The sequence below is a fragment of the Fukomys damarensis genome, unplaced genomic scaffold, assembly GCF_012274545.1.
Source record: "Fukomys damarensis isolate Sample0158 unplaced genomic scaffold, DMR_v1.0_HiC HiC_scaffold_39, whole genome shotgun sequence".
Lineage (NCBI taxonomy): Eukaryota > Metazoa > Chordata > Mammalia > Rodentia > Bathyergidae > Fukomys > Fukomys damarensis.
In genome coordinates, this window is record NW_022900951.1 from 74086150 (window position 1) to 74102542 (window position 16393).

The 16393-nt window shown below is 35.2% G+C and overlaps 1 protein-coding gene across 1 annotated transcript in view; it reads left to right on the forward strand.

Annotated features, from left to right (window-relative positions):
• Window positions 1–16393, forward strand: part of Diaph2 (diaphanous related formin 2) — an 857618-nt gene that overhangs the window by 602169 nt on the left and 239056 nt on the right. Inside the window, 1 exon segment of the mRNA XM_033760220.1 lies at window positions 8078–8242. Coding sequence (XP_033616111.1) covers window positions 8078–8242 — 165 coding nt within the window.

A 16393-nucleotide genomic window follows, 5' to 3' on the forward strand; every position in this document is an offset into this window, starting at 1 on the left:
CATGACCTTGTGCTTGGGAGGCAGGCAGTGGAACCACTGAGCTAAATCCCTGGCTCCTTAATAGTTTTAAAGATATTTCTTTGAAATTTTAATTTCTAAGTACACTTATTCAAATTTATTGGAAAAATACTTTGTTTTTAGCATTTAGAGGAATCTTTTCTGACAAGTTACAGAAACTAGAAATACTGTGTATATTTTTCAGTAGATTGTATATTTGTGACCTTTTTTTATTTAAGTAGATAATTATGCCATGTTGCTAAGTAAAGCTTGTGTGAAGGTTAAGTGGGGCTCAAATTGATTTTTTACATGTTCTTTAACAGTTCAGGATAATGGTGTTTAATATTTTAAGTTTTTTAATTAAAATTTAAAGAAACATAGTGATCCTGGTATAGGAAAAAGTAACTCCCAACTTGTTAAGATATCAGATGAGCTGAATCACAAACCAAAGCAGAAAGTTAGGATAATTTTATTGAAATTAAAACAAGAATAGTTCCTGGATTTCCAGGGTCCTCAGTGGGTGGCCATGAAAGTTTTTTTCTCAGAGATAATTTATACAGCAAAATCATAATGTGGGTACAACGTGGGTCAAACTCTAATCAATCTATAGGATTAAAAGTGCTGTATAGTCCTTAGCTAATATTGATCCAAGAGGGAACCAAGTTCTGCGGCAAGGGTATATAGAAAGAACGAAGGCATTTTGGGGTAGGAATGGCCGCAGAGGTTTTGGTCACCTACTTATGTGTCTGATAGTACCTATCTGGGTCTACTGGACCAAATGGTGCTAATTACAGTATAATCTCAAGTTGCTGTTTATCTCTAGGGAGGCATGGAGACTTGGCTATTTTGTCTCCAACTTGAGGCCTGGCCCTCTTTAGATTCTCCTTCAGCCACAACTGTGATGTGTTTTCATCTTCTGCACTGACTTCCTCAAGGGACCAATCCTTCTGACTACATATTAATTTCTATCTCACTTAGCTATCTGTAATAACCCCAAGATAGTATAATCATCCTCCCCAATGTTCCCTATTCTTTGATGGCAACATAGCTGTTGTCACTCTTCTGTAGCACCAGTACCAGGAAAACTGGTATTCTGGAGTAAATGCCCTTTTTACTACTACTCCTAGTATTCTTTTACAGAGCTATGCCAGGAGAGGCCCTAGCAATAGATATAGAGCATACCCATAGGCAGTGTGCCCATTCTACTCTACATATGGTTTCTCTGTCCGTGCTCTCAAAACGCAGTTAAAATAGACTGACTGCCCTAATCAAGTTAATCACAGGAATCTACAACACATTTTGTAAAATCTCAATTGCAGTTAATTTTAAATAATTTTATTATAGAGAGCTAAGTCAGTTAAAATCTTATAGACAGTCAGACAGGGCTGTGTCTTGGAGAGAGCCAGTGAAGAGTATAAGAATGTGTCACAGCTCGGTGTCTGGTTTTTTCTTTTTTTGGTACCAGGATCTAACTCAGGACCTAGCACTCAGCTTGGAACCTCTGAGCTAAATCCCCAGCCCTGGAGGCACATTCCTTAAAAGTGAGGCTTCAAAACAAAGAGAAATGACTATACCCACATACTTCCCCTAGGCATGAATAGCAATGATTGATAATATTCTAAATAGGCATCAATCACCTCGGGTAAGGGACCAAAACCTCCCTAGTCTATTCCTTGCAGAAAGACCTTGTTTGTTCTCTGTATGCTTGCTGCCTGACTTGCGTCCTCACCTGACCCCCATTTAATAAATATTACTTGTTGTCCTCTGCTGCTTGGTCTGCGGAGTTCAATTCGGGAGCTTAGACTGGGAGGGTAAGGTGAGGAATCACCAGGCAGGCTCCAGCGAGGTTTCTGGACCACTTCAGCTTTATTTAGGAAATGCACAGGTTTATTTAGCTTACTGTGGACAGCCATGGGGGAGGAGCATGGGAGGAGGATTTGATTACATGGCACTTTCTAATAGGTTATGCAGTAGTGGAGAACATTGGGCAATATCTTATTGGCTAGTCATATGGTGGGGTGATTCTTGTTTTGCGAGGCGAAGGAGTCATGGACTAGGGGCGGAGGTGTAGCCTGTTAGACCCAGCTTCTGCCCACTTAGGCGAGTTAGCTCATCCTCAGAGAGGTCTTTGAGTTTGCTCAGAAGACAGGAGTGCTGCACACCTGGCCCAGCCAGGCTTGAACTTCTCCCACAATTACTGAAACAATTATACTCATAATCTTATTAGTTGTCCTAAGCTTTGTCTCACTTCAAACCCACATTGTGATTTTTCCATTTGATCAATATTGCTGAAGCAAGTATACTTGTAATCCTATTGGTTGGCTATATAGTTTTGTCCCACCTTGTATCCTCCTCACCTTGTGGATTTGCTCTATAAAACTCTCTTGAGAAGTAGGGTCAGAGGGCAACCTACTTTCTGGGCTCCCTTCTGTTTTCCTTAGATTGAAGAAGCTATGTTTCAATAAATACTTCCTACTCTTAACTTCCATTGTTTCTAAAGTTCATTCTTCCATTTTAGAGAACATGAACTCACCATATCGGACATCTAGCAGGTTGGGACTTCTATTTCCCCTATATTATTTAGAGGTTCATATATCATCCCTGTATCATACGCCCTATATCAATTTCAAGTAAGGAATAGCACCAGCCCTATTCAAATCTACTGATGAAACGACCTTTCTCTTCCTTTCCCATAGACACTCTCCAGTTAGAGATATACCTACTTTATATTTTAAATAGGTAGATATAAGTATACCTTGTGTCTGTATAAGAATATTGCATTTGCCTTCTGGAAACAAAACTGCTGCCAGTGAGTCACCAAATAATCTTTCACAAAATACATTTTATAATAAATTACTTGTTCATTAAACATCCTACTACATGCTTTGAAGACTAATCTCTTTGAGAGTGTATTTTTAATTTCTATTCTTTATTATGGAAAACAATGCTCATCAATAGGAAACATATATACAAGATGTATATTTATGTACGTATACATATGAATATATATATATATATGTATATGGGTGGGGGAGGTATTTTGGGAATTGGCTCATGTGATTGTGAAAGCTTAGAAGCCCCACTGTCACTGGACAATGTCTACAGGGTTTCCTGGAGCTGAAATAAGGAACCTAACCCACCCTATTCATAGAATACATTTGTAGGTTCAGTGACTCCCTTGTACAAAAAGAAATTTCAGGACTAGACAGTAAGAATTGTGGGATGGGTTTTTTAGGCAGATATTTAAGAAGTATTCACTCAAAATAATAGCCTGGGGTTCCTGTAGAGAGAGATAGCACTACAGTTTGGAACTGGGAATATTTTTGTCTTTTTTTTTTTTTTTTTGGTAGAAATCTGTGGCATTTGATGATCTGTTGTTTCCTCTTGGTTTATTAGGTGGGGAGGATGGTCCACCCACAGAAAGGTAATGATCTATTCAGAAGGGAAAGCCTATTTTATAGGTGAAAAGGTGGCTTATTCCTAGTTTTTGAAAAACAACTCAGACTGAAAGGGAATTAATTGCCCAGGCTTATTATGTTCTGGGGGTAGAGAAAGAATTTATTTTTAAACTGGGCTTATGTCTTCAAACTGCAGTTTTCAAGTTCCAATATCCCAAGGTGGGAGTAATTGGATGTCCCAGATAAAAAAACATTTTGCCCTTCTTCCACCATTTTTGTTCTCTCTGAGCTCTCATCAGATTAGATGATGCCCACCTACAATTCTGAGCCTGATCTTCTTTACTCATTCCACTCATTCAAATGCATGTCTTTAAAAAATAACCCTCAGAGATACACCTCAGATAATGTTTTAACAACTATCTGAGTATCCCATAACCTAGTCAAGTTTGACTTAAAAATTAGCTATTGTATCTTCTAATATATCTACTAGGGTAGCATTCAGATATAAAGATACAAATTTAACTTAAACTGACCATCATTCTACTGATAAATATATTCACTATTACATATATAACATCACAGTGAAATTGATATAAAGGTCATTGTCATTGTAAACAATACATTTCTACTACATGCAAAGAGCAGGGTATCATGCTAGTAGCTATCATAATATTTATATTCTAATCCTAGATGGATAAGTGCCTTTAATCTAGTTTCCACAACAATATAATTTACATAATATTATTTATCTGCCTTTATGAAAAGTTTGTCTCAGAAATATGGAATGGCATGAAAGGACAAGCATATTGTAAATTATAAAACCCTATACAAATGCAAATTGCTAATGGTAAAGTCATTTGTAATATCAGATTATAAATTTCTTCAGGGTGGAGATTAAGGCTTTACTGATGTTTGTATCAGTCACAGTGTTTACCATAGTGATAACCAATATCTTCCATGTAATGGCTCTTCAAAAAGTAAAATAAAAATCTTCTTAGTAAAATAAAGGTCCAGAATGGAGTGATATTGTCCTGTACTATTTTACTTGCCGTTCATGTACACTTTGGTGACTTAGTTGTAATGCTGAACCATTTCAGTGTGGACTCAAGCCATCTATCCCTTTTACAAAGTAATCACTTTAAAGATAAGTGGAAGACTTACATACTGCACTGCTTTCCATTTGTTATTTCAGAGATGAAGCATTCCCAGAATTGTAAATTTTCTCACTTGGGTATACAGACGCAATTTCAGAAATCAATTTTTTTTCTAAAAAACAAATCTATAAAATGTGCATTACTACATGAACATGTTTTATCTGATGAAAAATTGTATTAGGATAAGTGGGACACAAATTCTTTTGCTTGTTTTTATTATCTTTGTCTGCGTTTTACAGAATTTTTTGAAACATACAATTTAATAATTTGCATTGCAAATTGATTATAAGCAAATGACTGTGACAAACTGTTTCTACTTAGCAAGTCTTTACCAGGAGTGTGCCTTACCCCCATGGAAGAAAGGCTACAAAACAAAAACAACCCTTTCATTCTCTGCTAAAAAATGAAGAGTATTGTCTCATTTCTGCTATACCTAACCAGGTTGTTTAACATTTAATATATTTTTAAAAATAAAAAATATATGATGATAGTCTCAAAGGTAAAATTAGAATGTTTATGAATCATCATATACCCCTTTGTGAATAAAAAGTATAGGCTGTCTGAATTCTATTAATTCTTTCAGGTCTATTAATAACAACATGAACTTGAAGGTTGAAAGATTTTAATGTCACTGCTTAACAGAGAAAAGCTTGTTGTGCTGCTAATATGAATGCTAATAGTTAAGTAGCACAAAAATATGGACATAGGTAGTGGTGTCTCATTTTTAAAACCATGGTGCATTTTGTAAATGTCAGCTACAAAGTAATTTTCCAGAAATGGAAAATATAGGCCTGGCCATTATGTCTTTATCTTGAGGGCTTGTTTTCTTCAGATGCCCCTCCAGCCACAATTCTGTTGTCTTTATTTTTTCTACGGACTTCCTTGACAGCCCAGTCCCTTTGTGACTATATATTAATTTCTGTGTAATTAAGCTGCCTATAATACCATTAGCCTCCTTTTACACTTCCCATCCACTTGCCATTGTAAAAGTAGATCTGTGTTCCCATAGAAAATAAATTTGGTCCCCAGTTATAATAAAACATATTGAAGAATTCAGAAAACCCTATGAAACAAAGTATTTCAAGGCACAATTATCAGTTTCTGATTTTAAATAATTCTACCACAAAACATTAAATACTGTAGTGGATTTCAAACCATTATAGAATATATTGTGTCATTGATATAGGGGAAAAAAATGTAAGTCACAACCTGCTAGACATCGAATACACTGAGTGCATATCCCCTGAAATTGAAGAATGAATTCCAAAGGACAAAGGAATTTAAGAGTAGGAAAGGTTTATTGGGAAATAGGAATAGCTCCTGAGAGACAAACAGGGGAGCTAGAAATGAGTTGCCGCTGAGGCCCTGTGTCAGGTGTAATCTCTACAGCTAAGTCACAAGGTAGGTACACTGTGAATCAAACTATAGTCAACCTATAAGACTACAGGTATATCAGCTTAGCTAATATTGTTTCAATAGGGAAGCAGGTAATACAGCAAGTATACATAGAAAGAACAAAGACATTTTGGTGAAGGGATGGATCTGATGCTCTGGTTTCTCACCTGGGCAACTGATGTCTAGCTAGACTTCCTAGACCAGGTAGAACTAATTACAGTATAATTCCAAGTTGCTGCTTATCACTTAGGGAGGCATATAGGCCTGGCCCTTAAGTTTTTATCTTAAGTGCTGGTTTTCTTCAGATGCCCCTCCAGCCACAATTCTGCTATCTTTATTTTTTTCTACTGACTTCCTTTACAACCCAGTTCCTTTCTGACTATATATAAATTTCTGTGTAATTTAGCTGCCTATAGTACCATTAGCCTCCTTTCACAATTCCAAGTCTATTATTTTTCCATCTAAACATAAATTTTCCTCTGATCATTAGTAATTTTTAATGCATTGGACTAAAATTTTAAAATATTGACTTTTTCCCTATTCATGGTTAGCCTATTTATCTTTCTACAAAAATTCTTATCAATTAAAAATCAAAAGTTATTAGCCACAGAAGAACAAGAATGAAATGCCCCAAAATATCTACTATCCTTGCTTCTGAGTTGAAGGGCTTTTTTTTTCCCTTACTGGTGCTAAGTTCATGGCTGAGACTTCTATAACAAAAGATAGATTAACAAGAGAAAAGCATTACAGATTTATGGAATGTAAATTTTATGTGACATGGAAAACTGAAGCTCCCAATAAAAGGAGCAATCGTGAGAGAGTATGAGTTAACGAAGGTGAGAGGTGGGGGAAATTTAGTAATGTATTTAGTAATGTATCAGTTCAGGTCCTGCACTGTGTCTATGTACCTGAAGAGATAAGGGCAACCCGGCCCTCCTGGTTATATAGGGTAGGCAGTTCTATTTTGAGAGTATTGTTTATTACTGGCTTTAGAGGCACATCAGAATGTTCTTCTCTGGCTGCTTCAAGGGTGAAGGGAAACTTACTACCATATGCCAAAATATCATATTTTGGGATAGTATATCCTGAATATCCTGAACTCCATCACTCTTTCTTCCTTCTTCCTCTCTCCCTCTCTTTTTTCTCTCTTCATTTGGGAGACTATCTCTCTCTCTTTATCTCTGTCTATATATTTGTCTATATATAGATAGATAATATGTATAATATTTATATAGACATATATATACACATTATCTATTGTAAACACACACATATATATACAACACACACACACATATAGAGACAATGGAGAGATCTACAAATGTATAAATATAACCCATACATATAATTCACTATAACCTTTTTATCTCTATAGAGAACATGTATGAACAAGAGAAAACTATGTACATAGGTGGCACATACCTGTAAAACTATGTACATAGTTTTTTTCTCTAAATTTTTGGTTGCTGTTTGTTTCTACCTTACGTTATTCATAAAAAGATATGAAGTAGTTTTGTGGTATATATACCTAAAAGCTTTAATTTAGCAAACATATTGTAACAAATATACCCCATGTGCTTATACAATAAATAGTTCTGCCTAATTTAAAGATTTTCAAACTCACCAGTATGACTCTAGGAAGTTGTGTACTGAATTCCGTGCCCATCCCCTCAAATTCATATGTTAAAGACCTAACCATCCAGTGCTTTAGAAAATAGGAGACTTGAAGAGATAATTAAAATAAAACAAGGTTATTGGGATGCGCCCTAGTGCAGTGTGACTGGTGTCCTTATAAAAAGAGGAGATTAGGACATGAACAACACAGTGATTACCTTATGAGGACACAGCAATAGGGCAGTGATCTGCAAGCCAAGGAGAAAGACTTCATAAGACATCAAATATTTCAAAAGGTTGATCTCAGACTTCTAACCTTGAGATCCGTGAGAAAATAAATTTATGTTATTTGAGCCACTCAGTCTGTGATATTTTATACTGGGCAGCCCTACAAAACTGATAAACTGTTCAAGTATTTCTGGGTTACAAATCTATTTATAGAAGTGATGATCTAATTCAATCTTAACATCTGATTGCCTCTGAAGTACTATTGGTTCATGCTCCTTAACATGAAGGTACAGTTTTACAAAGACTGCCAGAGACCAATATGAAAAACTGTCCACCATGCACAACAACATGATCAAGCTCTATGAGAATCTTGGAGAATACTTCATTTTTGACTCTAAGACAGTAAGCATAGAAGAATTTTTTGGTGATCTCAGCAACTTCCGAACTCTGTTTCTGGTGAGTAATTCATTTTATAGCATTGACCTTCTTGTTGGCATTTTGTGTAACTATTGACCACATTGATTTCATTTTATAGTCCTTTAACAGGCATTGACAGATGTTTTGTACCTGTAATATGGATAAAAATCAGTTTCTGGCTTAATGTATAATTGAGATCTAAGTGAATTATCTTCAACTTCAGGAATACTTGGAAGTTTAGGAATAGTCCACCAAAATTGTATAGAAAATAAGTAAATTGGAACTTAAATGAGCCTGATTTTTATATAACATAATATTATAATTTCATCTAATTTAAAATTAATACTTAAAATAATTTTACTTGCTATATTCCAATGTGGTTTATGAACAACCTTCTTCTTTCCTTTTTATTTTTAATTTTTTTTTGGTGGTACTAGAGATTGAACCCAGGGCCTTCATAATGAGCCACATCCCTAGCCCTTTTTATAATTTTTATTTTGAGACAGATTCTCACTAAGCATCCAAATCTAGGCTCAAAGTTTCTATCCTCATGCATTAGTCTCCCAAAGTGCAGTGATTATAGGCATTGTCACCATACCTTATTATGGCCAAGTTCCTTTTGTAGTGTAAGTGAGAAACTGATTTTGAATCTATGTAAATATTTTAAAACTATATAAATTTTGAAACTATATATATAAATGTTCTTTAATAGCTAAAATTATTTTCATAATATGGGCTCTTATTTTAAACTGTAACTCTTGGAAATCACAGTAAATATTATCATCAATTGGTGGTAGACAGAGTACAAGTTAAGATCCTATACTGAAGCAAAACCATTGCCATATAAATACCGTGTTGCCAGGTATGGTGGCGCATACCTGTAATACCAACACTTGGGAGGCTGAGGCAGGCAGATTTCTTTGAGTTCAAAGCCAGCCTGGAATATGTAGCAAGACCTTGTCTCAAAAAACAAAACAAAACAAAACACCCAAAATATGAATGCTATGTTAATATATCTCTTCTGAATCCAACAAAGAAATAAAAGGAAGACCACAGACTCTATGATAGAAACAGAAAAATGTGCATAATATTTGATATCAGACAATAAAGTTTCCATATTTAAAAGAAAGATCTCTTATAATTATTCTCAGCCAGAAGATCAGTTTGCAAACAGATTTATTACAGGTCAAGGTATGTTTCTCTCCCCAAAGCAGTTATTTGTTAAATAATATTCCTTATCTTAATCACTGATGTTTCTTCCATGAAATAATTTTATTTTAGTGTGACTTACACAATCTATGAGATGCAGTATGCTTGCAGAAACCAAATTGTTTTCATCTATTTACCCAGGACACATAAACCACAGTACATCCCAAGAGTTAAATGAGAAACTTTGGTAATAGATACTATACCAAAAAGTTTTATATATTATTATTGTTATTATTATTGTTATTGGTTGTCATTTTTGTTGAGCATCTTAGCTGATTTTGGTTCTTGCCCTTTATAGAGATACTTATTTAACTCTATCTGACCAATAATTAGTGGAAACTATTTTATTAGCAATGAGAAGAGGGTTAAGATAAAGCAGTCAAATTATCTTTAAAAATTAAAAGCTATAAATATGATATGAATACATAGACACTGCAGTTATATCTTCCTAGATTATTTTCAGTAAGTAAAGAAAAATAGTACCATAGTCTTCTCTTACTTGTGGTATCACTTTCCATACTTTCAGTTACTCATGCTCAACTGTGATCCAAAAATAGTAAACAGAAAATTATAAAAGTAAATAGCTCCATTTAAAAATACTGGTTTTGGGCTGGGTGTGGTGGCACATGCCTGTAATCCCAGCACTCGGGAGTCTGAGGCAGGAGGATTGCTGTGAGTTCAAGACCAGCCTTGGGTACAGAGTGAGTTCCAGGTCAGTCTCAATTACATAGTGAGACCCTGTCTCAAAAAAAAAAAAATACTGGTTCTTTGAACCTTGAAACCTTGCCTTTCACATTATGTACCTTGTTACTTCATTAATACCCAGGTACACTGTGGTAGATAGTGTATTTCAACTAAGTTGCAGTGTTCTTCCAAGAATAATAATGTTACAGCCTGTGTGTAATCATATTAGCCAGCTGTTTAGGAGGCTTGCTAAAAAACTATTCTTATATTTCTTTCATTCATAGCTTGTTAAAAAAATATGGACATTATTGTTAAGAACACCCAATTCTGTGTCCTTGTACTCCCACTAATAAGCTCTGTAACTTTAGGTATATCATCTATACTTTTTAGTTCTTAATTTTTTGTTTCATTTTGTTTTGTTTGTAAAATGAAAGACCTAGAATATGAGTCTCTATGAACTTATTCCACTTGAGCAGTTTATGAGTCATGGTCAGAATTTCAAAAATGACAGAGTAGTATGTACTATGTTTTTTCTATCTGCTGACTTCACTGCCCGTGTGACTTGAATACGGAGAAAGAATTTATCACTAATCCTCCCTCTCATTATAAAACAAAATCTGACATTCTTATGCCTGGCTTAATATGCATTATACTTCCTCAGAGCCTGTTCAGATTGAATTTCAAAGCCAATAACCAGATCCTACAATATGTCTGCCAATCTGAAATACTTAATGCAATCCTGCCCACCCATTGCTGTTTTGGCCTTGCATAACATAACTGGTACCACTTCTCTCTATGAATTTTTATCACCTTACTGGCATGAGAACTTAGTGTGCAACTTATTAGCAGTCTTGAACTTAGGTAGGTCACGTAGTCTCTCTAGACATTGGTTTCCTTGTCTATAAAATATAGATGAAAATTATTGCCATGCCTTCTTGGCGCTGTGTGAAAAGAGCTTGTAACCTATGTTATGCAGATGTTCAGTATTATTAGCCATTTTCTAACCAGTCTTTCAATTATATGTTGAAAACCAACTTGATTTTTGATGATATTCTGGTCCAGAGAATAAGAGACTAGTCTGTTTCTAGCCATTAGTAGAGAGAAACAAAAGTGCAATGTAATTCAGTTAAGAGTTACCATAGTAATGTGTTAAGCTATGATAATAATAATAATACAAAGAAGGGACTGCCCATTTCTGCCTGTGTTGGCAAGAGAGGCTTTCACAGAGAATTTGACATTTGGGCAAAGTCTGGAAGGCATAGTAGTTAGACAAGTAGACTTTGACAAGCACTTTTAAGGGTTTTATAGCTGACCTGTAAGTCGAACACTCCTAAATCAACATCACCGACTGACGTTGATCACTTTTGCTCACCATGCTACTGTTTCATAGTGAGCATCAAGTGATTTCATGCTCCCAAGGGAAGGAAGAACCTTAAAAGAGAGACGGAATTGTAACTGCCAAAAATTCCCATTTTCTTAGTGCTATGTGTGTTTGGCCTCAGGGTTCTTAGCGCTAAAAGCATATTGGACTATAGATGGAAGCAATAAAATACCAGTAGTGCTGAGAAGAAAATAAGAGTTCTGATTCATGTGCTACCAAAAATTACTTCAAAATGACCTCACAATTTCATGTTGGGATATCTATTTGGCATGTGTAACATAAACAAAATGCACATACCAAAAAATCTCAGAAAGATTGCATCTACAAAATGGGGAAAAACAGAATAATAGAGGGATTGACTTTATGGATTAAGACCTTTCACCATAATTTTAAAATCAGCACATATCTAGGACTGGTGGCACTTGCCTATAAATCCCAGCACTCAACTTAAAGGCTGAGTCACAAGGATAACCACAAGTTCAAGGTCAACCTGGGCTATATAGTGAATTCAAGTCCAGCCTAAACTGCATAGTGAGACTGTATAAAAAAGCCAAAATAAATAAGAAAATCAGCACATAATATAAGCAAGGTTAATTAAGAACACTTAAATTCAAATGAAAAATTTTCTGTGAGAAAATTGAATTCCGTGCTTATGCAATGCTTAAGTATCTTTTTTGCTTATTTTCCTTGATGCTTCAGTCATCCTACTAGTTCAAATAGTTGACTGCACAAATAGTATCTTTTCTTGTGAGATATTTTGAATAGAATATTCAAAATCAGTGAACCTTGTATGTTCCACCACCATGCGATACCTTGCTTAGGCATAAAATTAATTTCAGCAGTTGGGAAAGTGCTTGAGGCAAATATTATACTTCAATAACTTTCATAGCTCCAAATATATAATAGAAAGTACTTCTTTTCTCTTTTAATTCTATTAGTTTCCTCCTGCTTTTGGGTGTTTTGTTTTTTCCTTTTTTTAATGAACAATATGTTACCCAGCCACTCAATAAATATTTGTTGTGTGTGTCTTCATGCTATGCCTCATATACTATAGCAATATAGAAATAATGCTTTGTAAGGGTTTTTGTTTTGTTTTGTTTTGTTTTAGAGTAGGAAAAATTTATTGAGAGAAAGGTAGCTTCTGTCTGAGAGAGACAGAATGTGGTTTGTAAGGTTATTTATTTATTTTTTTTTGGTTTTTGAATATTTTGGTTTTGGTTTTTGTTATTTTCAAGAGAGGGTCTCACTTTGTAGTCCAACCTGGCCTTGAACTCGCTGTATAGCCCAGGCTTGCCTTGAACTTGTGGTGATCCTCCTGCCTAAGCCTCTAAAGTGCTATGTTTTTGTTTGGGGGGGACAGGGTCCCACTATGTAGTCAGACTTGAACTCAGGGTGATCCTCCTACCTCAGCCCAAGGGCTGCGATTACAGGGCTGCTCTACTATGCCCATATAGGCTTTGTAAATTACCAGATACATTGAGATAACATAAAAATAAAATATTATATTTCCCTTCAACAAAATAAATATGTGCAACTGTTTATTTGATTAATAAACTTTGGAATAGCTCTTAGATAAGCATGAAAATGGTTGAGTGTTAGGAGGCTAATTGGTATCAAGTAGTCATGGACTTTTATCTTTTTTAATCTATTTGTCTCCAAACTCACTGTTTTAGTCCTTAGCCACTTTTATCTCTCAGCTGGCCTAAAACAATGGCCTATGACACGTGACTGTGTTTATTTCTCTTATCCATTGTTTTACTTGTGTGTGTGTGTGTGTGTGTGTGTGTGTGTGTGTGTGTTGCTGCAGTTTAAATCCAGGGCCTCACATATGGTAGGCAAGTACTCTACCACTGAACCACACTCTCAGCCCCTTTATCCTTTTCTATCTTCTAATCTATTCACCATGACATTTTAGTCATAGTAAAATTAAAAAGAGGGCTGGGGATTTCACTCAGTGGTACTGCTGCCTGCCTCACAAGGACCCGCGTTCAATCCCCCATACCAAAAAAAAAAAAAAAAGCAAAAAAAAAAGAAAGAAAGAAAAGAAAAGGAAACAAGAGAATGATACTTTCCTGAGTTAAGATTCATGATTTTGCTGTGGCTTCATGATAAATGTGAATTTAAAAAAATTAAAGTGTTGTATAAAAACTGATTATTTTAAGGCCAGACCATCTATGGATGGCCCCGAAGGTGCCACAATCAGTTGTTGTTGTTGTTGTTTTGTTTGTTTTTGTTGTTGTTTTTGGTTTGGGGATCAAACTCAGGATCTCATGTGTGCTACGCTAGTGCAGTGCCACTGAGCTACATCCCCAGCTCATAGAATCACTTGTTTACTCTCTTCCCAGATTGGGAAAACTCAAATCTGGAAAATAGAAGCAGTGTAGCAAGGCAACAGCGAGTCCATAAGAGTACTGAGGCCTACTACAATAGAGAAGAAACTCAGTATGGAAACTAGAAGAAGGCAGAGAGGCCAGAATGTGGTTGTCACCATGCCGTAGTTGCTCCCATAGCTGGTATGCATGCCATGGAGAAATTAGGATAACCAAAGTCAAACTTATGGCAGTTTTCAGGGTTGTTCTTTCTCCTATTTTGAGTGACTATTCTTTTATAATGCAAACTTTCTGAGAGCTCCCTGTGTAGCCCTGTAGAGTTATGAAGATACTTAATTTTGAGAAACTCTCTTCTTTCCTAAACTATCCTTCCCTTTTTTAAAGCCTCAGTCATTTTTAAATCTAAACTATAGCTGGAAAACCAAAGTGAGCATCTGCATTTAGCTAGACTCAAAAGACTAAGTTGATATTACATAGAAAATTTTGTTCATTCATTAAAGCTAATTTGCCTTTAAAGAAATGAGGATGACTTTTTGTATAAAAAGATTGTGTCTGTAATTCTTGATTCAAGAAGATTGTTACTTTGACACATTTTAAACCCTTTGATTCACAAAACTCTTGATGGTAAGGGGAACTTGAATGTACTACTGTCCTATAAAAATGGTGGACTTGTATAAAAAAACAATTACATTATTTAATCAAGTTTGTCTTCATAACATAAACTGTTATCTAGAATTCTATCATCTAAAAATCTCTATTGGATGCCTCATAAGTTGATTTCTCTTTGCTTTGCCAATAAAATGGTAATTAATATTAAGAATATGACCTTGAGAAGTTGCAAGACCCTGATGTATTTTTTGAATAATTTAGTTTTCTCTGTAAGCTAAATGTCTCCAGGTCTCATCACTTGGGAATTCAGAGGAAGGTTGCCTTAGTAACAATAATCCAAATTTTCAAAATTATCTTTTCTTCCTCCTACTAGCAGGACTCAAATTCCTATAGTCTCCATTTCCACAGGCACATCTGGCATCATGTCATGCATACTAAAACATATCATTTTTAGTCAACAATTGACATTTGCTCACAAATGAGCTAGGGAGTACTTACGATTTTCTTGAATGATAAGAACATAGCATTGAATAAAACAGTCCTTCCTATCTTGCTATAGTTCCAGTTCCCCTCTGCTAAATGATTATTGGTGCTTTTGTTTTATTGTTTTATTGGGGGGTTTTACAGCAAAGATGCCTGGGATTGCCTTAAATGAAAATGCCTGTGTGTGGTCCAAGGGCACACTCTTTTGCTGTCCAGTTATCCCACCAATCCTTGAACTTGCATAATGTTGCAATGCTTAGAGTAGAAGTACCTTTATTTCACAGGACACTTTATAAAACAGTTCTTCTCCCTTCTCTTTTAATGCCTTTCTCCTTGGAGGCTTTAAAAGATGTTTCAAGTCCTGGAGACTTGAAGGAGATCCCAATAATATAAACATCTCCATTTCTCTTCTTCCTCCATTTTGTCCAAGCACCTAGGCATACATCTTTGTTTTCCTAGAAGACAGCAATAAATAAAATAATCGCATAAACCCTTTCATGCAAATAGAGCCCCAAGGGTTCACCAACTCCCTCTAGTTAATCACATACACCCAGATAATTCTCTTTGAGCTCTGCTGGGATCACCCTGGCTGCATAGCCTTAGGTTTATTTTGATCTGTTGCAACTCTTTGAAAAGAGGCAATACATGTAAAATATATTGTAACTCTATTAAGTAGAATATTTGACCAGAATTCCTCATTTCCAAGTTGTGGCACAGAGCAGGCCTTACTGTAACATACACAGTTATTGAGTTCTTCTGTAGAAAAAGTTAACATCTATCAACTGTTGTATTTGGCTTGACTCTTTGGGCCAGAAGTGGGTATCATATTTTTGTGATATGACTGTTCCATGTATATAAAAGCTAAATATTATATCATAAACAACTAAAGGAATATGTAATGGTGGTATATAGAAAGAAAACCCAAATCCCCCAACATCATAAAAATGCCTACATGTTGATTGTTTTTAAATATGTATTTAAAATTATCATGAATGTTTCTAAAAACATTTCTAAAGTTGTCAGAATTGTTTATGAAAAGCTAAATTTTGCCCTTTAAAAATCAAACACAATGTAATTGTTAACAATAAAAATTGTAATAAAATCAATTCAATGCCTTCTTTACCTCTTAAGGTCTAGTAAAAATTAGAATCTGGAAACAGAATGCAGTATCTTTTGTTCTGGTAACACCTCATATACAATTTTTCATAGAAGTGTTACCCATTATAAGTTCTTTTTGAATTGTGTTCAAACACCACAAAGTAAGAAAATTATCGGATAAGCAATACAATTTACAAGAGGTAACCTTTTTGAGCACTGTTGAGAGACTGGCCAAAAGTGGCCCAGAGGACCTTGAGCATGTCTCTTACAACCTGAGTATGAAGATCCTTGAGTTTAATGCTTCTGGGGCTACTCTCTCATATTGGTGGGTTTTTATTCATTCTGCTTCATCTTTGTCTATTCTAGAATCACTTTTTTTTTTTTTTTTTTTTTTTT